The 23616-nt window shown below is 52.2% G+C and overlaps 2 protein-coding genes across 7 annotated transcripts in view; one reads left to right on the top strand and one right to left on the bottom strand.

The window, feature by feature from the left end:
• VSIR (V-set immunoregulatory receptor) overlaps positions 1-10757 on the bottom strand; it is a 28380-nt gene extending 17623 nt beyond the window's left edge. The window contains exons 1-3 of one of the 3 annotated variants that reach the window (XM_081824091.1): positions 10492-10757; positions 697-1122; positions 15-71 (exon numbers count right to left, since the gene is read on the bottom strand). In XM_081824091.1, coding sequence (XP_081680217.1) covers positions 15-71; positions 697-1122; positions 10492-10573 — 565 coding nt within the window. In that variant the 5' untranslated portion in view covers positions 10574-10757. Of the gene's footprint in view, positions 1-14; positions 72-696; positions 1123-4930; positions 5184-10491 lie in introns of those variants that run through there. The other 2 variants (XM_081824092.1, XM_081824093.1) reach the window with 2 other exon arrangements.
• LOC102736847 (cadherin-23) overlaps positions 1-23616 on the top strand; it is a 75427-nt gene that overhangs the window by 23326 nt on the left and 28485 nt on the right. For all 4 annotated transcript variants that reach the window (XM_081824086.1, XM_031019983.2, XM_081824087.1 and 1 more), the window contains exons 5-7: positions 19590-19811; positions 20086-20205; positions 20875-21055. In XM_081824086.1, the coding sequence (XP_081680212.1) occupies positions 19590-19811; positions 20086-20205; positions 20875-21055 (523 nt within the window). The remainder of the gene's footprint in view (positions 1-19589; positions 19812-20085; positions 20206-20874; positions 21056-23616) is intronic.

Below are 23616 nucleotides of genomic sequence, written 5' to 3'. Positions count from 1 at the left end.
GGGCGGTCCCTTACTTTCACTCTCCCTGGGTGAAGGTGGGTACGCGATGCACCGGGTTGACGCTGCTTTGTCTGTGGGAGCAAAGGGAAGGGGCGTTAGGTGGGCCTGAGGCCGGGGAGGCTTGTTGCAGCTAGCACACGGGTACACACAGACGCAGCTTCTCACTGCGAGGCTGGGTGTGCCCGGCGCACTCTCACACCTCCCCCGCAGGCGTGTGGATACCTGCTGGCACCCACTCATCTACCCAGCCTACTGCCCCTCACACTCTCACCCGGACACACACACACAGATACATACATATTTCCCAACAAGCGTTCACCAGCTCACACCCCAGGTCACATACCACGGCCACCATAGTGTCATGAGCAGTACCTCCCAGGTTTGTACACTCTCTCTTACTAGACAGAACCACATACACCCCCCTCACCATCACACCCCACTGACCAGAGAGATTTATACGCAGCCCCACACCCCGTGGCCACCCCATCTCACCACACATGTCCCTGGCGTGTCCGTGTCCCCCACCTGGGACCACACACCCTCCCAGCACAGAATCACACCACGGTCACACCATCCAGTACTCAGCACCACAGCCCTGGAGTCACACGGTTCTCTCTGCCTCCCCTTCCAGACGGGCGCATGCACCATCCCCACAGCGACGGCACCCCCGCGCTGTCCCATACGGGAGGCCCTCACCTGTCTGCACCTGCAGCTCCATGGCACCGTGGACCCTCTGCTCCGAGTGGTGGTGCCTGATCTCCACCACCAGACAGCAGTAGAGGCCGCTGTCCATGGGGGTCAGGTTGCGCATGGTGATGGAGAAGTTGCCGTGGTGGTCGGAGACTGATTCCAGCCCGTAGCGCTGGGCCAGGTCCTGGCTGGTGTTGGCCTGGTGGCCGCTGTGGTGCAGGTGAAGGTCCTGGAACGTGAGGTTGCGGATGGGCCGGCGCTCCGAGCAGACCTGCACTTCGCCCCGCGAGCTGCGGTACCATGTCTTGTAGTAGGTCACGTCGTGCCCTTTGGCCGTGGGGCCCATGATCCTGCAGGTGAGGGTGACATTCTGGCCCTCAGAACACACGTACAGGGAATATGGCGTGGCGACCTTGAAGGCTGCCACCAGACCTGTTTAGAGAGACAAGAGACGGTCACCTGCCTGAGCCAGAACCACTCCCAGTTCCCCCAGAGGGAGGAAGAACCCTGGCCTGGCACTCTGAAGATGTGGGTTCCCCAGTCACAGGCCCCGGGCGAGTCAGCTGACCTCCCGGGCCTCAGCTTCTTCATTAGCTCCTGAATCTGACTCCATCCCGGGCTGCGTGGGAGGAGGAGCTTCTCCAAGTGAGGGACTCCCCTGACCCCAGGGACACTAGACAAGGCGTAGGAGAGACTCTGTGCAGGTGGCGGACGGGGCCCAGCCGGTGTGTCTGTCTCCCCGCTGCTGCAGACCCTGTGGCTCTGCCCACAACTGGCCCCTGGCACCTCCAGCCCCACACCCCATGCCGTCCGGGGCGGGAAGCAGGATGAGGAGCACAAAGGCGATTCGGGAAGAGAAGCCCTTTTCCCTTGGCCAGCCTTCTGGGGCCATTAGCACCTTGGGCCCTTCCCACTCGTAGGGCTAGCCATGCCGTCCCACCTCCTCATCGGTGAGCACTAATGGAGCACCTCTGTGTGCAGGGCCTGCACCAGGTGCTACGTCTCACCTGGATGCTGAGCACATGGCCTCCCCTTGGGAGCTTATGGCCTAGCTGTGTAGACGAAGCATGCCTTCCTGACAAAGTAAGACCACAGGCTAAAGGGTGGACTGGTTCCAGTCTACAGGGCACTTGGAGGAGGGAAGACATAGCCGTCCTGGGGATGGTCAGGAGACTTCTCGAAGGAGCGAGTGTCTTTGGGGTTGATGGACAGATAGAACTTCAGCAAGTAGACGGGGTGCTCTGGGCCAGGTGGTGAGGAAGCAGGAAAACCCAAGGTGTCTCGGGGCCAGGACCAGGGAAATCATGAGAGGTCGCCTCATCCATGTACCTGCTGCCACCCAGTCTTCTTAGAAATATTTCCTAGTTCATTTGGTTTTCAATAAGCAAACGAAGCCATCCCCTGGCCCTCTTTACCCTACCCCAACCCCCCAGCACCTAACCATGTTGATCCCCACAATCACTGCAATGCATGGTTGCGAGAGGACAGAGCGAGGGAAAGCTGAGAACACTAGATGCGAGTTCTAATGCCCTCTACAGACACAGGGAAGATAACTACGGTTATTATATATTAGCGGTATTTGAATTTTAAGTGGCATTTCAGAGGCTGTCGTAAGTCAGGGAAGGAGATGTGTACAGAATCCAAACCAGCATGTCTCTTGGATTGCCACTGCCTGAATCAAGATAACGCCACTTCCTCCTGCGGGCACCCCCTTCCCTGCCTTCAGAGCCTGGGACCCACCAGCAGAGCTGAAAACTTTGCCTGGTCCAAAGTAAGGCAGCCTGGTGTAGCTTTGGAACCGGACCAGCCCGCACTGGAGTCCAATAGCTGGGAGTCATTTAGACTCTGAGCCTCAGACTCCTCACTGTCAAACAGAAATGAAAACATCTACCTGCCAGAGTTGAGGCAAGGACCACAAATACTTCACATGAAGGGCTCTGAAAGTGCTTTGCTAGTAGGTGGTGCTTGCTACGTGGAAGCCACACAGCTCTCTCGTTCGTTTGGGCAAGTCCGGGAACATTTCCTAGGAGTGAAAATAGTTCTGCAGAGTAGAATGGAGAAGCCAGCTTCAAACTCTTTCCCACTAAGGTGTGAATGACTGACAACAGCTTGGGATCCAATTTTGGAGTGCCTGCATATTTAAAGCAGTGTGTGGGGAATTAGCAAAGTCATGGCCCCGAAGAATATGTCTGCATGGTAGTGTGTTAGGCCCCTAGAAAGTAAGGAAGACACACACACACACACACACACACACACACCAGATCCTTCCATTCACTCTACCCACATGTGAGAGGGAGCCATGTCTGGGAGCCCCAGATCTATGGAAAATCTTTGCCAAGGTGAGCAGAGATTTCACAACTGCCTGGCAAGATGCTGGTCTCCTTTTCAGGCAGAAATGTAGAGGCCCGGAAGGGGAAAGTGATTTCCCTAAAGTGCCACAGAGGGAGGGTATGAACTCAGAACCTGGAGCATGGGGGGTTTCAGGTAAAGCCAGATCTAGTTAGAACTAGAAGAAGGAAGAGCAGGTATCCTGTGCTATGCTAACTCCTTTAGGGGCATGTCTAGCAACCTTATAAGGTCGGTGTTGTTTTTATTCCTGTTTCACTGAGGACAAAACGTGAGGCAAAGAGACGCTAAATAATTCACTGAAGATCACAGTAGTGACTTCGACTCCCCCTCACGGGCCTGTGTGACAGCCATGGCCACAGAACTATGTGTGCCAGTAAACGGGGGGCGGGGGGCTAGCCAGGGAAAGGACCCTCGCAGACACTCCCAGGAAGACCGAAAACCCGCCCAGAGAGCAGACCGAGCAGCTGTCTGCCTTGCGCTGCCCCTTTCCCCTGCGGGCCGCAGCTAGGGGCAGCTATTACATGGCACTATGTGTCAGGGAGCACAGAGTTACCTGGACAGCACTGGGGAGAGATATTCAGCCCTAGAGGCTGAAAACCCACAGTGGGACACAGAATTGGGGCTGAGAATGGGGGTGGGGGGCAAGGGGAGGGGAGCATTGCTCAATCCCCAACACCCTACACACCCTAGAGGACCTCTTCCCTTTTTAGAAAAAGGAGAAGCTTGCAGTAGGATTCAGGTTTGGGGGATGGGGGACACTGTTCGATTTCAGCAAAAGGGCCAGATAGCAGTGGACCAAGAGTTCCCAGGGTCTTGTCCTGGTGGGGGGTTCAGGGTTGGGGGGGTGGGAACATCCCCTTTGTTGTGTCTAAGACTCAAGCCAGGTCAAAACCCAGGACAGCCTGATGCTCAAAGGCACAGAGTTGGGGAAAATAATGCACGCCCCCCCCCCCCATGCCACCCACAACTGCACATGCACACGTGTTATCGGGGATATATATATAGCACAGCTGGGTTTATAATTATTTGGCAGGAGGATGTTGCTTATTGTCAGGAGCAGATCCTTTTGGACACCTGGGTCATTGTCAGAGACTGGGGAGAGGGTGGGGAGGAAAGCCCTCGGCTCCAGGGTGGCCAAGAACATGTGGGACAGGAAAATGATCCTGGGCCTGGGCCTGAGCCTGTGCCCAGGCGGGAACCATCCAGTCATTGTGCTGCTCTTGGGGCCCAGCCCCACTCCAGCCCCACCTGTCACCGGGTAAGGAGGCAGAAGCCCCTGGAGGAATATTGCTAGGAACCTGGAAAATTCCAGGTCTCAGGATTAAAACCTTGGTCTGAGGGATCCCTGGGCCCCAGTCCCCACTTAGCCACGTCCTTGCTGTGTGCCCTTGAACAGGTCCCATCCTTCTTCTCTCTGCCTCCTTCTCTTCATCTCAAGAAACTCCCCATGTTCCTAGGCCCTTCCAGCTCTGAGGGCTTGGGGCAGTAGGAAGGGGCTGTATTTCCTTAGGGCAGGGAAGGGGGCAAGAAATGGGCCACCTCTTATGTGTCAGGACTTGCTTACCAATTTGTACTCCTCTCACTTAATATCCCCTGATGTAGGTATTATCATCCCCATTTTAAAGATGAGTTAACAGACCCAGAAGTCAAGCGACTTAGCCAAGACCACCCAACCCTATGTGGCTGAGCTGAAACTCACACCTTGGACACACCAGCACAGCAGGAAGGAAGAGCACCCCCTAACTCCTGAAGCGGGTGGGGCTGACATCTCAGCCTCCAGCACCGGGGAGAGTGAACTGACCCCAAGCTGACTGCAACTTCCAGCCAGTCATCCTTGCTCAGCCTCAGACCTAAACCGAAAACACCATTCCTTCATTCCACAAATATTTACCGAGGTCCTACCCGTGAGCCAGGCCCAGGGCAGAGAGGCCGTGAGGGTGCAGAGTTCCCTAAGCGATGGCCGCTCAGAATTTAGTCCTCCTCCTGCCGCTTTCCAGCTGGGGGACCCTCAGCCAAAGGTGGGCTCAGCCCCTTGTAGAAGCTTCTGTTCCAGTACTGGGGAGAGGGGCTCTTGTCTGGCTCCGTCTTGGGATGTTAGTTGTCATGATTCACCTCGTTCCACCCAGCAGGCACCTCGTGAAACCCTGTGGGTGTGCACGGGATGGGTGTGTGTGTGGGTGTGGAGAGGCCTGTGTGTTTTCCCTGACGGGGCATGAGTTTAGCCCACGGTTGCCAAGGCAACACCCCAGCCTTTGGAGGTGGGGCCCCAGCTTGATGAGTCTGGCCTGGGAGGCCCCACCCAAACAGCTGAACTCTGTCCAGCTGCTGCTAGGGGTTGTAAGTAAACAGTCCAACAGTCCCTGATCTGCTGCTCTTGCTGGCCCAGGGCTAGATGCAAAAGGCCAGGACCTCACCCTCAGAAGGAGCGCCAAACAGACATGGAACTGGTCTCCAGCTCCCTGCCAGGCCCCGTCCCCCAGGATAGTCCGGGGAGGGTGCAGGGAAAGCCTCCGTTCTGTCTTTATCAAGCTGCAGAGCACAGAGGGAAACAGAGTCAAGGACCAACCCGGACTGAGTCTGCCAGCGCTGAGGTCCAGGAAGCACCCCCGGCACGGGGGGCGGAGCCAGCAGGTCAGCTCCTGGGGTCTGTGGCCAGCAAGGACAAAGGGCATCTCAGATGTGTTTATTGATACCTGCCCCCGCAGGAAGTGTCCATTCACATCAGACCAGGGAGTCTGGGAAGGGGAAGCCAGGCTCTATTGGAGGAAGCGGCGCTTCCAGCACCTTGGGAAAGCATCCACGCATCCGGGGCTGGAGGCTGTTGGCCAGCACGCCTCCCTGGAGAGGGCCTGGGCAGCTGGCCAGGCGCCCCGCCAATGGATGCTTCTCTGGATGCCTCCTTCCCAGACTCGCCCAGGCCCTCCATGAGGAGGACTGTGTGCAGCCCCGAATACCAGCTCTGGCCAGCTTCCCTCAAGGGTCTAGGCTGTGAGGACTTCCTAAGGTTCAGCTTCCAGTCCCTGGGCCCTGCCCTCGGTGCAGGCAGCCCGTAGTAACCGACACAGTAGCGGTGGCTTGGGACTGACCAGAGGGCCCACGTCCTTCCTGCAGATGGACAGCAGGCCTGGCCAATGAGGGCTCAGTTGCTGTGAGCTCTCTCCCCATCACCCCGTGGTTATTGGGATAGCTAGTTGGCCCCAGCCCAGCTGGAGCTACTCTATTTACTTGGACACTGTATTTATTTGAGGAAGGCAGCAGGGGCTGGGAGAATTGGGGGCCGGAAGAAGCTCAGAGAGGCCCTCTGACCCTGCCCTGACCTCTTAGGATGGGGACCACCGCTCTCTTTTCCTCTGGGAGAGCTGACCTGTCCCCTGCCACCAGCTAGCGCTCTTCACAGTGGTGAGTTGGCTTCTGCAGTGATGGGGGAGGGGCCGACAGCGACTATAACACGGACAGTTTTAGTTTTATGGCATTAAATGCCATCGAATCACATAGAAGGTTATTCCCCTCCCTTTTTTTTTTTAACAAGGGACAGCAGGTTTCAGGCTCAGAGCCTTCCCCAGGCTATACTAGAATGTATTACCCTTATTTGGTTTTCTTATTGTGCACTTGTATGGTTTTGTTCTATTTATGGCAATGATACTGGCTTTCCATTGGTGCCGGTGATAGAAAGTTTCCTTTTAAAATCTATTTACTTAAGTAAAAGAATGAGTCCATTTGAGGGAAAAAATAAGTACATATGATAGGCAGATGCTGCTGCAGAAATCCCAGAGGTAATGAGCAGAAGGCTGACGCTCAGGGAGCTCTATTCTGGAACTGCCCTTCAGAAGGGGGCAGTCAGCCTCCCTGAAACCATGTCCCCCAGGCTGCCCGTGGCTCAGAGAGAATGTGCGTTCAGTGTCCCCCAGGGAGAGAATAGCCTCTGCTATTCACTATTCCCTATTCAACCCCAGGTGCCCACGGGAAATAGCATCCTATGCAGAACATTTAAAGGACGGGGTCTGCTCGGGCCGAAGCGCAGCAAGTTCATTACTGAATGACGGATGTGCGTAACAGCCACGGCCTTTCTCTCTGGGAACGGGCAGCCAAAGCAACTAGACGAAACATAAAGATCAGTTGCAAGAAAGATCCCAGTTAGACCAGCAAACCCTGAGCTGGGCTTGCCTTGAAGTTGCAAAGTCCCCCATCTCTGGGGAACTTGAAGAGAATCCACAGGCGCCTCCATGGACATTTCACACTTTAAGTGCCTATAGGTGCTGACAGGTGGCCAGACCTCCAGGATTCTTCAAGTCCAGTCCTAGGGAAATCAGTCCATGCCTTCCCACACCCTGGGCTCTCCACCGGGCTCTGTAGGCACCAAGGAACTTGGAGGGCCAATGGCACGGGCCACAGAAAGCCAAGAAACAGCTTAACACTACACATCATTCACCAGGTTCCAGGCACGGTGCTGAGGTTGTGCACGGACTCTTCACCGAAGCCCCCTGAGGGAGGGGCCATCATCATCCCCATTGTAGATGCTGAGTAACTTGCCCAAAGCCACAGCCATAAATGGCCATCTTGGGATTTGAACCTAGAGCTCACTGACTCCCAAGACCAGACTGTTGAGTGAAAGGACTGTATGGGAAGCATGCAAGGCACACAGCCCCAGATCCCTTGCTTCACCATTCCCATACAGAGTGCCATCAGGAAGGCCTTGGGCCTGCCAGTGCTGCTGCTAAGGGGACCCAGGGGTCCCTCAGAAAGCTGCACTGCCAATCCCAGGTTCACCCCGCCCAGGTGAAGGCAGACTGCTCCTGGATGAGTAGCTGGCCTAAAACTGGGGGGCCTCCAGCTCAGTATGTGGGGCTTAGTCAGTGCTGGTTGGCCAGATGGGTACCGAGGAGCCCTTCCTTCCTTCTCTCCCTTGATCTGCTGAAGCCTAAGACCCGTCTATGTATGCATATAGGGAGGTGGCCTCTTTCAGCTTCCCACCACTGTCCCTCCCACCTGAGCCACCACTCCTAGGGAGGTCAGGCCCCGGCAGGGACACAGGAACAACCAGCCCAGCTGGGCGAGGGACTCCCTGGTATTGCTGGGCATCCCTAGCATTGGGTAGATGCCCCCTCACGCCTGTGGGCTGGCCTCCAGGGCCACCCCAGGGGCTCTGGACAGAAGACAGTGGATTTCCTAAGAGCTGACCTTCGCTGCATCAGAGGCTTGCACCATTGGGTTACTCAACAAGGCCCTGCAGTCCTGTTTACCATGAAGGGGATGATGGGGTCTCCCCTCCCTAGCCTCAGTGCACTCCCATGTGCTAGTCCCAGAGTCTGGGCCTCCTGGGTCAGCCTATAAGGCCATGGTGAGGACAAGAACTTTCTCGGGCCCTAGGAGTGCATATAGGGGAAGAAGAGTCTCTGCCACCCTTGGGGTCTGCTGGGGCCTGGCTCTGTTAGGTGCATCCCTCCATCCATCTCACCCTGAGTCAGGCCCAGGAAAGGCGCGTCTTCAGTTGACTGGGCTCCTGAGCACCAACTCACCACCACCATTCTCCTTGGTGCTGAGCCAGCCTCAGGAGCTTAGAAAACAGACCTGCACCAGCCACCTCCATCTCACCTTCCCAGACATGAAGCCTTTGACCTTGAGCAATCCTGCCCAAGGCAACCCACCTCAGGAGGCCGGCGGCGAGTCTTTCCAACTCACAGACCCTCCTGACAGTGCCTGCAACCAGGCTTCCCGTCTGTTAGCCCCTTGTTACACATTGTCCTGGGCAGTGGGAATGTTCATTAGCATGCCCATATTACAGTTAAGAATACTGAGTCCCAGAGTAGTTCAAAGCCAAGAGAATGCTTCTGACCCCCTTCAGTAGAAAGCTGCTTAGAGCCCTAATCATCTCCCTGAGCTGGGCCCGGGAAGAGCTGGTCCTGTGGAGTGCCACACTTTGTGAGTAGCCGAGACCTCTAGGGGTGAAGGCCTCTGGCTATGTAGACGATATGGAGCGAGGGCTCTGAGCCTCTCTGTTACCAGCTACTCTGCAAGGCGGCTCCCTACACCTCAGTTCTCTAGAGCTCAGTTTCCCAAATTGGGGCTGAACAGAGAGCAGCCCGGCCAGGGGAGGGCAGGGGAAGGGGTAAGAAAGCAGAAAGGCCTCTTGGGGTCACTTGAGGAGAAAGGGGCAGGGCAGGTGCTCTGTGGTGGGGGCGGTGCTGGCCTTCCTGCCTGCCACCGTCCCCTGCCCTTTCTGGAAACCATGTCCTGCCATGAAGCATGGCCTTGGTGCCGAGACCGCCTCCCCCATCCTGCGAGAATCCAGGCCAGGACTAGGCAGCTCTGTGTGTGGGGTGTGGGCTTTCTCCTCCTTATCAGAGGCCAGACTCCCCGAGCACTGAGATAACATGCTGCCTGCAAGCACCCACTTTGTTTCTGGGATATTCCATTTTCTCTCAACTCCCTTCTCTTGCTCCTACCCTGTGCTCCCCCTCCTTTCTTCTCCTGACCCGCCCACTGGGTCCTTGTGCCAAGCGCCCCACCTTCTCTTGCCTCCCTGACTCCCTGCATGACTCAAGCTTTCCCTGGGCCCTCCCCACAAAGTATAGTTCACAGGCTGCCTGCTGGCCCCCTCTTCCCTTGAAATCCAGCTGATCCAGTGCCAGGCACCAAGAACCGGGGGCCAGGCTATGGGTACCCCGACCTCTGCCCTACCCCTGCTCCCTGCCCTGCCCTGGGAGCCCCTGTGTCCTAGCCAGGATTCCACTTGGAGTTGTGACAGTCTGGACTTTGGAAGAAGAAAGTGGCCCTCCCTGGTGTAGGGCTTCTGAGCATGAGCTGAGGAAACCGAGACCAGAAAGATGCCATAAATTATTCCGGGACCAAGACGGGGTTCATGGTTGAGCCAGGAAAGTGGCCCACATTCTCCCCAGGACCCCACACCAGTCCCTGAGCTCCAGCCTTGCTAGGATGCCGGGAATCAGCTGACCACTCAACTCTCAGCCGCCAGATCCTCAGGATAAGGACCAGGTGGGCGCCCACATCTGCGAGTGCACCCGTGCCCCCCAAGGTTCAACCAGGAGTGTCACCAGGGAGCAGGACACAGAGAGTACCACACCCCCTGCGCCCAGTGAGACCCTGGAGCCCTGAGGCGGGCGGCGCAGGGAGATGCCCCAGGTATCAAAAGCCCGCGGCGTCCACCAGAAAATGCTGGGCTGTCCCCACCATGTCCATCTCCTCTCTGCAGCAGCTGCTCCCGCGCGGGGCTCTCTGGGCAGGGAAGGGTCAGGCCGGCAGCGGCTTGGGCGGCTGTCAGAGCATGCAGACGTGCTGCTGCCCAGCCAGGGCACTTGGCAGGGACCCGCTGGCCCCTGCAGCGAGGTCCCAGCAAGTAGGAAACAGGGCAGGCGGAGGGAGCCCCCCCTCCGCGGCCCCCTCCCCAGCCGTGCTGTCCCGGCGCGCCTCCCCACCGACTCCTGCCCACCTTACCTCTGGAGGCAGCCAGGAAGAGAGCGAGGAGCACAGGCCCCCAGTGCCGGCCACCGGCCTCCGGGACCAGGGGAACGCCCATGTCACCGTCAGGCGGCGGCGTCTGGAGCCCCGGGGCCCGGAGCGGGACCGCGGGCACGCAGGGGGAGCGCCTGGTGCTCCAGGAGCGGGAGCGGCAGCACACAGCTGGCCGGAAAACCGCCGGTGGAGTGAGTGCAGAGAGCGAGCGCGCCGTGGGCTCCAGGGCCCAACCCCCCTCCCCCGCAGCGCCCCCCGGGGCCGTGGGGGGAACTGCCTCGCCAAGGGCCCGCGGGAGGGGCTTCCCGCTGACTCACAGGGCACCCGGCCCTCTAGGTAGGGGCGACAGCCCAAGTGTCCGCATCGGCTCCGCTCGATTCCTGCTCTCCCCCAGGCCCCTCCGGAGAGGATCGGTTCGGCCGCACAGCCTGAGAAGGCCATTGCCTCGACCTCAGCAGGCTGCACGAGCACCATAGCTTGAGTCTGACCTCACCCACCAGCCTTTGAGTCCTCTGGGGGCAAGCACTTGTCCCCAACATTCTCCAGCCCAGCCCAGGGCCTGGTAGGCGGTAGGCACTCCCAGCGGTGGAGTGAATGAGTGAATGACTGAAATCTAACTTTTGTAAAGGGCAGGCAGGTTGGAGCAGACTTGACCGTAGATCCCAGAGCCTGTAAACCTTTGTGCACGCGCGCGCGCGCACACACACACACACACACACACACACACACACACACACGGCACAGGGCCAGGGATACACAACAGGCTTGGCCCATCCCCACAGATGCACGTGTGTACGCATCTGGTAGATGTCCCGTAGGAAGTCATCAGGGTTCCTCTCCAGCTAGGCCCCAGGATCACTTCCCACTTTGCACCCTCTCTAGCTCCCTGTGCCCTGGATATCCATAGGACAGTCACGCACCCCCCTCCCCAGTCCTCCACTCCTGCACCCCCAGCCAGCACTGGCACCACTGGTGGGGTCTCCCGCCTCCCCTCTCCCTCAGGGCTCAGCTCAAGTCCTTCCCCTCCCCAAGGGTCCTGAGCTTCCCCACTGGGCACCCCTCCAGGCCTCACTGTTCACACTCCCTTCCGCTGTCACACCCAAGTTGCCAACCAGCTGATTTGCACCTGGGCGTACCTGCCCGCCTGAGCTAGACTGTGAACTTTGGGGGACCGGAGCCTCTGCCTGAGGATTCTGAGTCCCTGCCACAAAATTGGGCACAGAGAAGGTGTTTAAAGCACTCTTACCTGAATGGACAAACGGATAACTGAGCAAGGGGCTTCCTAAATGAAGGAATGGGGGTGGCAGTGGCTAGGGAAAGGGGTCAGGGGAAGGAGGGGCACACCCATTGTACTGTTTACCCCAGCCTTGCTGAAGCTTCTAAGGGCTTTGATGGCCCACTAGCTGTCTTGAGCTCACACGGCCCCAGGCTGAAGGACAGAGGACAGCCAGAGTCCACCTGGGGTGGGAATCAGGGTAGTGGAACTGAATGGTAGCCAGGAATTCTGGGTGCCCCGTGGGTGACTTCGCCCTAGTCAGAGGCTCTCTGGGAGCTCTCAGTCCTCATCCTGGGACGGGAAGGCTATACAGAGGAAAGGTGGGCGTCGTGCTTTTATTACATGGCCAGTCCCCCTGAGACGGGCCAGAGACTGCCAGGACATAACTGGGTCCTTCATCATGATCCTGACCTTGTGACCCCATGTTGGGAAACAGCCCAGGGCCTTTCCTTCTGGCAAAGTGTTAGCTCTTCTACCCATAGGAGGAAGAAAGCCGATTGCAATCAGGTGGATCCTGGGCCCTCTTCCATCCGTGGCCAGCCTCTGACAGAGGTGAGGTGGGGGGTCACCGAAGGGTGAGACCCTAGAGCACCTGGCCTCTCCCAGACCACCCTTGAGACCAGACTCCCTCGGTTCCAGGGCCTAGAAGGTGGATAAAGAGAGCACGGGATTATCTATCGGGAGGGAAGCCACGGCCAGCCGTCCCCTCCTTCAGTGGGCTAGAACACCTGAGCTCCCCTCCACTTCCTTCCTCCCTGCCCCACTGCCAACTAGTGAGCCTCCTGGGTTTGCATCAGAGTGAGACACAAAGGCATTGCCCAAGGTGTGGGCATGTCCAGAAACCTGAAGCACTGTTTCCTAAGTGCCAGGGCAGGAAGGACTCAGCTGGGAGGGCCTTTGGGGCACTGACTTCCTCCTTATTCCAGAGGCCGCAGGAAGCCAGACCCACCTCTCCCTCCCATGCTCAGGCCTGGTTGCAGAGAGAAGGGGCTCTGTGGGGCAGCCCCTTCTCCCAGCCCCTGCAACCTCCCTGTTGGTAAGACCAACTTCTGGGAGTCTGGGGAAGTGGGGCAGGCCAGCACCACGACTCTCTTCTGTGAGGCTGGAAAGAGCCCCTTCCCTGCAAGGTGGCACTCTTGGGCTCTACTGTCATCTCAGAGGTCTTGGGAGGACTCCATGCGGGGCTCCTGTGGGTGGTGAGTGCTCACAGCTGCATCCAGGACCATGCGGAGCCATGAAATGAACACTGGCCTTCCTAGATGGTCATCTTTTCTCCAGCATTTGAGGCATCCACCCTTTATTGAAATATAATTGACGTACAATATTCTACTAGTTTCGAGTGTATATCCTAGCGATTCAATATTTTATACATTGTGAAGTGATCCCTGGGCTAAGTCTAGTCACCGTCTGTCACCATACAAAGTTATTGCAATATTATTGACTCTATCCTCTATGCTGTACTTTTCATCCCCGCGGCTTATTTATTTTGGAAGTGGAAGTTTGTACCCCTTAATCCCCTTCACCTAGTTCACCTGCCCCCCCCCACACCTCCCCGCTCTGGTAACCAGCAATTTGTTCCTGTATCTATAAGTCTGTTTCTGTTTCATTTTGTTCTGTTTGTTCATTTGTGTTTTTTATTCTACACGTAAATGAAGTCATACGGCATTTTTCTTTCTTTATCTGACTTATTTCACTTAGCATAATATTCTCTAGATCCATCCATGTTTTCACAATGGCAAGATTTCATTTTTTAATGGTTGAGTCATCTTCCATTGTATATATATACCACATCTTCTGTATCTGTTCATCTATCAATGGACACTTGGGTTGCTTCCATAATTTGGCCATTGTAAATAATGCTGCCGTAAACATCTGGGTACATGTATCCCTTGGAATTAGTGTTTCTGTATTTTGGGGGTAAATACCCAGTAGTGTGATTACTGGATCATATGGTAGTTCTATTTTTAACTTTTTGAGGAACCTCCATACGGTTTTCCACAGTTTGCATTCCCACCAACAATGCACAATCGTTCCTTTTTCTCCACATCCTCACCAACACTTGTTTCGTGTGTGTGTGTGTGTGTGTTTTATTTTAGCCACTCTGACAGGTGTAAGGTGGTATCTCATCATGGTTTTGATTTGTATTTCCCTGATGATGAGTGATGTTGAGCATCTTTCCATGTGTCTGTTTTCCATCTGGATGTCTTCTTTGGAGAAATGTCCGTTCATTTCTTCTGCCCATTTTTTTAATTGGATTATTTGTTTGGGGAGTGTTGAATTGTTTAAGTTCTTTATATATTTTGGATACTAACCCTTTATCGGATATGTCACTTGCAAATATCTTCTCCCATTCTATAGGTTGCCTTTTAGTTTTGTTGATTGTTTCCTTCCCTGTATAGAAGCTTTTTATTTTGATGTAGTCCCAATAGTTTATTTTTGGTTTCATTTTTCTTGCCACAGGAGACATATCTAGAAAACTGTTGCTACGGCCGATGTCAGAGACATTATTGCCTGTGCTCTCTGCTAGGATTTTTATGGTTTCAGGTCTCACATTTAGGTCTTTCATCCATTTTGAATTTATTTTTGTGTTTGGTGTAAAAAAGTGGTCTAGTTTCATTCTTCTGCATGTAGCTGCCGAGTTTTCCCAGTACCATTTGTCGAAGAGATTTTTTTCCCACTGAATATTCTTTCCTGCTTTGTCGAAGACTAATTGACCATATAATTGTGGGTTTATTTCTGGGACTTCTATTCTGTTCCATTGAACTAGAACACTTGTGATTTTTCTTTTTCTTTTTCTTTTTTTTTTTTTTGTCTTTTTGATAAGAGCCATAGTGACAGGTATAAGGTGATATCTCATTGTGGTTTTGATTTTGCATTTCCCTGATGATGGGTAATGTTGAGCATCTTTTCATGTGCCTATTGGCCGTCAGTATGTCTTCTTTAGAGAAATGTTTATTCAGGGTGCCTGGGTGGCTCAGTCATTAAGCGTCTGCCTTCAGCTCAGGTCGTGATCCCAGGGTCCTGGGATTGAGCTTTGCATCAGGCTGCCTGCTCCGCGCGAAGCCTGCTTCTCCCTCTCCCACTCCTCCTGCTTGTGTTCCCTTTCTAGCTGTCTCTCTCTGTCAAATAAATAAATAAAATCTTTTAAAAAAAATGTCTATCAAGCCCTCTGCACATTTTTTATTCGGGTTATCTGGTTGTTAAGGTGTGAGTTTTTTATATATTTTAGATATTAACCCCTTATTGGAGATATGATTTGCAATTATCTTCTCCCATTTAGTAATTGCCTTTTTGTTTTGTTGATGGTTTGCATGCAGACTTTTTTGTTTGATGTAGTCCTGTTTGTTTATTTTAGCCTTTGTTGCCCTTGCCTCAAGGGAGTGAGCCAAAAAAAAATATTGCTAAGACTGATGTCAAAGAGCTCACTGCTTAGGTTCTCTTCTAGGAATTTTGTGGTTTCAGGTCTTACATTCAAGTCTTTAATCCATTTTAAATTTCTTCCCATTGTATATTCTTGCCTCCTTTGTCATAGATTAATTGACCATATATGCCTGAGGTTTTTTCTGGACTCTCTGTTTTATTCTATTCATCATCTGTGTGTCTGTTTTTGTGTCAGTACCACACTATTATGATTACTGTAGCGTTGTAGTACAGTTTGAAACCAGGGGTCATGATCTTCCCAGTTCTGTCCTTTTTCAAGATTGCTTTGGCTATTGGGGGTCTTTTGTGGTTTCATACAAATTTTAGGATTCTTTGTTCTAGTTCTTTGAAAAATGCCTTTGGTATTTTGATAGGGATTGCACTGAATCTGTGGATTCCTTTGGATATTACGGACATTTTAACAATATTAATTCTTACAATCCATGAGCATGGTATATCTTTCCATTTTTTGTGTGTCATCTTCAATTCCTTTCATTAATGTCTTACAGGTCTTTCACTTCCTTGGTTAAAATTATTCCCAGGTATTTTATTCTCTATGATGTAATTGTAAATGGGATTGTTTTCTTAATTTCTCTTTATGATAGCTTATTATTAGTACATAGAAACAATCAATTCATGTATGTCAATTTTGTATCCTGTGACTTTACTGAATTCATTTATTAGTTCTTTTTTTTTTTTTAAGATTTTATTTATTTATTTGACAGAGAGACATAGCGAGAGAGGGAATTCAAGCAGGGGGAGTGGGAGAGGGAGAAGCAGGCTTCCTGCTGAGCAGAGAACCCAATGTGGGGCTCCATCCCAGGACGCTGGGATCATGACCTGAGCTGAAGGCAGATGCTTAATGACTGAGCCACCCAGGTGCCCCTCGTTTATCAGTTCTAATAGTTTTTTGGTGGAGTTGTTAAGGTTTTCTATGTATAGTAGCATATCATCTGCAAATAATAACAGTTTTATTTCTTCCATTCCCAATTTGGATGCCATTTATTTCTTTTTCTTGTCTAATTGCTGTGGCTAAGACTTCCAATACTATATTGAATAAAAGTGGTAAGAGTGGACATTCTTGTCTTATTTCTGATCTTAGAGGAAAAGCTTTCCGCTTTTTGACATTGATGATGCTAGCTGTGGTTTTGTTATATAAGGCCTTTATTGTGATGAAGTATGTTCCTTCTATACAATTTTGTTTAGAGTTTTTATCATAAATGGGTGTTGAATTTTGTCAGATGCTCTTTTTGCCTCTATTGAGATTATCATATGATTTTTATCCTTCGTTTTGCTAACATAGTGTATCAGGTTGATTGCTCTGTGGATGTCAAACCATTCTCACATCCCTGGAATAAATGCCACTTGATTGTGGTGTGTGATCCTTTTAATGTATTGTTGAATTCAGTTTGCTAATTGTTGAGGATTTTTGCATCTATGTTCACCAGGGATATTGGCCTGTAATTTTCTTTTTTCATGATGTCTTTGCCTGGTTTTGTATCAGGGCAATCCCAGCCTCATAAAATAAGTTTGGAAGCATTCCTTCCTCTTCAACTTTTTAGAATAATTGAGGAGGTTAACTCCTAACTCTTCTTTAAATATTTGGCAGAATTTACCTGCAAAGCTGTCTGGTGCTGGACTTTTGTTTTGGGAGGAGTTTTAAAATTACTGATTAAATTTTATTACTTGTAATCAGTCTATTCCGATTTTCTGTTTCTTCATAATTCCATCTCAAAAGGTTACATTTCCTACTTTTTAGTTTCATTGACCTTGCTATTGTTTTTTAAGTCTCTGCTTATTGCCACTCTGGTCTTTATTTCTTCCTTTTACTAACTTTGGGCTTTGATTGTTCTTTTTCTAGTCCCTTTAGGTATAAAGTTAAATTGTTTATTTGGGATTTTCTCTTGTTTCTTGAGGTACACCTGTATAACTATGAACTTTCCTCTTAGAACTGTTTTTGCTTTCTCCCACAGATTTTAGAAAGTTGTATTTTCATTTTCATTCATCTCAAGGTATTTATTTTCCCTTTGATTTCTTCATGGACCCATTGTTGTTTAGTAACATGTTGTTTAGCCTTTACGTATTTGTGTTTTTTTTAAGTTTTCTTCTTGTAATTGATTTCTGGTTTCATACGCTCATGGTCAGAAAAGATGCTTGATATGATTTCAGTCTTCTTGAATTAAGACTTGTTTTGTGGCCTAACATGTGATCTATCCTGGAGAATGATCCATGTGCACTTAAAAAGAATGTGTATTCTGTAGTTTGGGGATGAAATGTTCTGTATATACCTATTAAGTCCATCAGGTCTAATGTGTAGTTTAAGGCCAATATCTCCTTGTTGATTTTCTGTCTGGATGACCTATCCATTGATGTAAGTGGGGCATTGAAGTCCTCTACTATTATTGTATTACTGTCCATTTTTTAAAATCCCTATGAGCTTTCAAAGATAACATGAGAGATTTTGAAGATATTTCCTTCTTAAGACAGACACTCCAGAGTATTCCTCAGACTTTGTGCAAGTTCCCTCTCTGGTAGAAAAGTTTGAGCAATGTTAAAATAATGCATTTCCCCTCTCTGTGTGATTATTGTTTTTATAAAGATTCATTGAGATTCTAAGACCCAGAAGAATGCCTCCCTGATGGTGGGATTTAGTCCACGTGACTGATGACAGCAGACCAGAACTCCAGAATATTTGAGCTGGAAGGAACTGTAGATATCAAGTCAGGTTCTTTATTAACAGAAAAGGTCCAAAAAAGAAATGGGATATGCCCAAGGTCACAGAGCTCCATCTCAAGGGTGCCAACCCTACCTGCTTTGGAAACAACTTTAGCAACCACCTAACACCCACCCCTCCAAGATCCACAGCTGCAGCTCAGTGAACTGATTGCCTCCTCAGGGGCAATGAAAATCTTCTTGGGTCTAGGTCTGCTGCCCACCTGTCCCTCCACAGGTGGTTCTAGACCACCCAAGGTGGGTTCCAAAGCCCCAGGAAAAAGAAGTGCACAAGCTGTCTACATCCAGCTTTTTGTATCATTTGCTTTCTGTTCTGTGGCCTTGGCAATGGTCTAGTCATATTCTCTCTACCCAGACATCTTTGCAGTTATTATAACCTTATTATCTTATATTAGTCACTAATCATAGCTTGTATTAGTCAAGGTCCCAGCAGGAAACAGATGGCACACTCAGGGCTCAACTGAAGAGAGTTTAATGGGGAGACTGTTTACAGATGGCTGGTGAAGCACCAATAGACTAGCAACTGCAGGAAGCCATTACCACCCACACATCCAAAAGGACAATAAGAGGAGGTGAGTTGCATGAGCCCAGTGGGAGCTGGAGTCATGGGAGAAGGGCCACCCAGCAGGAAAAACACAGCCACTGGCAGAACTACAGGGAGGAAAGGAAGGAATGTGGAAGAAATGCCCCACCTCTCTTTCTTCCCTCTTCCTGGCTTCTGCCAGGACCTCCTGTTGGTGAAACCCATCTGGAAGCCAGATGGCAAGGGAGCCCAGATGAGATGGCCCACAGGGGATGTCCTCCCAGGTGGAGAAGCAGAGAATGGAAGGGGGGCAGCACGAGGGACAGAGAATATCAGCACGTGACTAATTTCCTTCTCTCATTTATCTACTCTGCTCGCAAAATGCCACATCTGTCATCTCTCTATGGTTCTTGAGTGCCGATCACTGAGTTCCAACTGGCTGGACTTTCCATGTGGTCTCATTAGACCAAGTATCAGCCAGAAATGGCCAATTGCAGGAGAATATGTTGCAGAAAATGTTGTTGCAGTGAAGTCATGTTCTGTCAGCTTTATTCTTCATGGTTCAACAAATTCTGCCCATTGAAGTGCCCGAAACCCAATGTCTTCCCTTTTAAAAATGCTGAAAATGGGTATTTCTTCATTTACATGAACAGGGGGTGAAGCTTAATACGGTGTTGGACTGAGAACATCACATTCATGCCTTTGGTGATCTGGCAGGAGGCCCAGGGTCAGTAAGGCCCCAGCCCAACCAAAGCTGTCGCTGGGGGTGGTTACTAGGGTTCATCTCATACACTAATTTGAATCGCTAGGTCGCTGTGCTGACAAGGATCATGAGGCTGTTTCTAGCCTCAGCAGTGCCACGATTGATTAGTGATGTCTGTCGTGGACACAGACAAAGCTATGGTGGTGCCATCTTGGACCTAAACTGTTACCTAGCTTGGCTTTTGGAGGAACCTCTGTGATTTCCTCCTCTACCAGCCTGTGACTTCCTACCCTCTCATTCTTCTTTCTTTCTCTCACCATATTGGATCATTCTAAGTGATCCCAGCCTAGGAGACTATCCAGCCAGGTCCACCTCGACCCCTCTAGCTAGCTGACCAAGGAACCTGACCACACTCTTCTTCACAGGCCACCACTCACGTGTACGTGACCATCGTGGACGAGAACGATAATGCACCAGTGTTCCAGCAGCCCCACTACGAGATCTTACTGGATGAGGGCCCAGACACAATCAACACTAGTCTCATCACCATCCAGGCGCTAGACCTGGACGAAGGGCCCAATGGCACAGTAAACTATGCCATTGTTGCAGGCAATATCATCAACACCTTCCGTATCGACAGACACACGGTCAGCAGCTGATGGTGGGGTTTAGGAGGAGGCTCAGGTGGCTAAGGGGATTGGAAGGGACCTCAATGACATCATGGGAGGTGGGAGCAGAGCAAAGATGGAGTCTGGGAGGAAAGTGTGGGGGCATCCAGTGCAGAAGGAAGCAAAGCTTGTGGGACGGCAACAGGGGCTCCCCATCATGGCCCGGATGTCAGAGCACGCTTCCTGGGGTGGTCTGAGGTGCCCCAGACCCACCACCCATTGATCCACCCTTGTCCCCTCTGTTATCCCCCAGGGCGTCATCACTGCTGCCAAGGAGCTGGACTATGAGATTAGCCATGGCCACTACACTCTGATCGTCACTGCCACGGACCAGTGCCCGATCTTGTCTCAGCGCCTCACCTCTACCACCACGGTGGGTGGGTGGGACATAGCCTCAACGTGGGGGAGGACAGGGCCCAGAAAGCTCTAATGGGGAAGGGGAAAAGGGAAGATTGTCCAGGAGAAACACCTAAATCCGAGAGCCCTGTCCTGGTCTTGGCAACTCAGCCAAATTTGCTGTGTGACTTTGAGGAGGTTACTGAACTTCTCTGCGTGGCTGCATCTGTCAGACAGATGATGACACCTGCCTTCCTCCCCTTCATGGGAAGAGTACAAACTCTGGTCAAACCAACAGAAGCTCATACCCCTGCTCTTCGGCTCCCTAGCTGTGTGACTCTAGGCGAGTCATTTAGCCTGCCTGAGCTGCGCTTTCCGCCTCCATGAAACGGAGATAGTAGAGACTTGGCAGGGCGTGGGCAGAGTGGATGAGACCATGGGAAATGACCATAGTGGGGCAATAAATAGAAATGTGTAGCATTATTATGAACAATACGACGATTATGCCCATAAAAAGGCTTTGACAATGACAGTAACTTATCCATAGGCATAGCTTAAAAGCCCCCCCAACCAACCATGATCCCTGAGGATTCTTGCATCAGCCCCCTGAGACAGGATTATCAGACCCACTTTACAGATGAGGGAACTGGTCTCAGCACAGGGCTAGCCGGGATGCAGCCCCAGCTATGCTTGTCCACCATCTCAGGCACTTGTGAACGTGAATGACATCAATGACAATGTGCCCACCTTTCCCCGAGACTACGAGGGGCCGTTTGATGTCACCGAGGGCCAGCCGGGGCCCCGAGTGTGGACCTTCCTGGCCCACGACCAGGACTCAGGCCCCAACGGGCAGGTGGAATACAGCATCGTGGATGGAGACCCTCTGGGTGAGTGGGGCCTGAGCCAGACATGGAGGGCAGAACAACCTGGGGGCCTCTGCCCCACCCCACTTAGGAGTCGTGGCCTTGCGCTCTCTGGGCCTCAGTTTCCCCACCCACAAGATGATGGAAATACTCTTCTCCCCACCCCTTCTTCACAGGGATATATGAGAACATTCTGAAATCTGAGACTGGTAGCCTTGGAGGGGTCAGAGACCCCTTTGAGAATCAGATAGAAAATGCCCCTGCCTCATACCCAGAGGAAAGACTCCAGGGCGGAGGGAGGATGAATATCCTTGCCCCAAACCTTCAGGAACCCCCAGATGCATTCAGCACCCAGATTTTTCCACACAACTTGTTACCATGAATAGGCTTCACAGCTACCTCGGTGCTTGTCCTCAGGTGAAGAGCAGGGCTGGCCCTGGCCACAGCGGTTCCTCAAGTCAGTTTCTACTCATTTCTGCAGAGTCAGAATTTCAAACTCAAAGGCCTGCCAGTGTCAGGCCGGGGACACACATGGGGGAAGGGGTCCAGGCAAGACAGTAGGGAGTAGTGGGGGCTGTGATGGCCACGCTCAACTCTGGCCAGTGTGGCTGTGTCAACATGCAGGCCCACAGGGGCGAGGTCTTCCCACCTTAAAGACAAAAGCTAGAAATCCAAATCGTTGTGAAACATCCTGATTTTCAATTGATCAATTGATCATTCAATAAATATTTATTGAGCACCTACCATATGCCAATCATATTCCAGGTGCTGAGGATGCGGGATGGTACAAAACAGACACGCGTTCCAGTGGGAAGACACAGGCGAGGAACCTAGGTGGCTGAGGAGATAACTTAGTATGTTGGGAGGTGCTAAGTGTTATGGAGAAACATAAAGCCAAGAGATGGGACATGCCAGGCGAAAGCTGCAGTTCTGGATAGGGTGCTCAGGGAGGAGGTGACATTTGAGCAAAGACCTGAAGGAAGGAGGAGCGGGTCATGTGGACATCTGGGGAAGACCATTCCAGGCAGAGGGAACAGCAAGTGCAAAGGCCCTGAGGCCAGACACGCCTGGCATGTTCACATGTGTGAACGCCAGTGGCTGGTGTGAAGTCGAGCGAGCGGAGGAGCAGGAAGGAATGAGGTCAGAGAGGTAGTAGCTCCAGATGTTCTTGGGCCTTGCTAACCATGATGAGGACACGGCTTTGGGTCCGAGTGATCTGGGAACCATGGGAGGGCTTGGAGCACAGGAGGCACACAATTGGACTTAGCTGTTACCAGGGCCACTCCTGATTCCCGTGCTCAGAACAGACCGTTGAGGTTAAGGAGTGGGAGCAGGGGGACCACAGGAGCCTGTTGCAGTCACTCAGGCTACAGATGGTGTAGCTGGAACCAGGCTGCTCGCACCAGAGGTGGTGACGGTGAAGTAGACAGAGCTCTGGTATATCTCAGAGCTGGCACCAACAGGATGTGCTGACTTACTAGATGTGGAGAAAGTCTAAGATGACACCAGGCTTTCGGTGTGAGCAACTGGAGAGAGAGGGCATGACCGTCTGCTTGCGGGGAGGCTGCAGCAGGAGCAGGTGTGGGGGATGAGGGGAGCTATGAGATGTCAGGTGGGGCTTAGATGCACAAGCCAGGGGTTCAGGAGGGAGGTCTCTGCTGGAGGCAGGTACCTGGGAGCTGTCAGCACAGAGATATGCAAAGCCACGAGAGGCAAGGCCCGCACTGGGGAAGAAGACAGACGAGAGCTCCAAGGGTAGAATCCGCCATCAGGAGGCTAAAACTCCACTTCTGTAGGGCAAGACTTGGAGCCCCTGCTACCCTGAGCTTGCAGGAGGTCACTCCATTCTGACAGGCCACCCTTTCATGTCCCAAAAGTCCCTTCTCTGGCCAAGCCCTGTGTCTTCCTTTCCCAAAACCAGCACAGTGAGGGACTTTCTCTGTTATTCTCACAACCATAGAGGCCTTATCATTGCATGGGAGTTCCAGCGCCTGTTCGGGAGGCTGCCGAAGCTTCATTGAGGGGCGTCTGCTGGGCAAGCGGCTGAGCCCCTTCCTAGCAAGAGGCCCTCACTGCACCCAGCTTTGGGGTACAGGGCTCACACCTGTATCGGAACAAACTGTAGACGGCTCCATACCATGGATTTTTGGAGCCTTGAGCCAAACCTCTCAGTTAAATTGACACATGATCACGGTCAGCCATAGGAATTAAGGGTCATGTGGGGTGTCCCAGGAGACTGAGAGGCACCCCCCCACCACCACCTGGCAGAGTTAGAGAAGCTTGGAGTCCCCTTCCCCTAGGAAGGAAGAGCCCAAAGATAACTTCAGGATCACAGAGCACTGCCCCATTTCAGGATAGACAAGGGAAGGCTGGGGTGGGGTGGGAGGGAGGGGTAACCTGGGGGCATGGCTGAATGGCTCCCACAAGGCACAGCGTCCACTCCCCGCAGCGCCTCCTACCTCCAGGTTCAGTGACACCACGGTGGTAACTTGAAAACCTGACGTGCTGTGCATCAGGATGGTTTTCTGTGGAGAGCCGGCTGGGTGACACACAGAAGGGAGAGGCACATGCCCTGGGCCACCCAG

This window comes from Leptonychotes weddellii, chromosome 6 (assembly GCF_054177405.1).
Source record: "Leptonychotes weddellii isolate Sample4059 chromosome 6, ASM5417740v2, whole genome shotgun sequence".
Taxonomy (NCBI): domain Eukaryota; kingdom Metazoa; phylum Chordata; class Mammalia; order Carnivora; family Phocidae; genus Leptonychotes; species Leptonychotes weddellii.
This window is presented reverse-complemented; position numbering and strand designations above follow the sequence as displayed.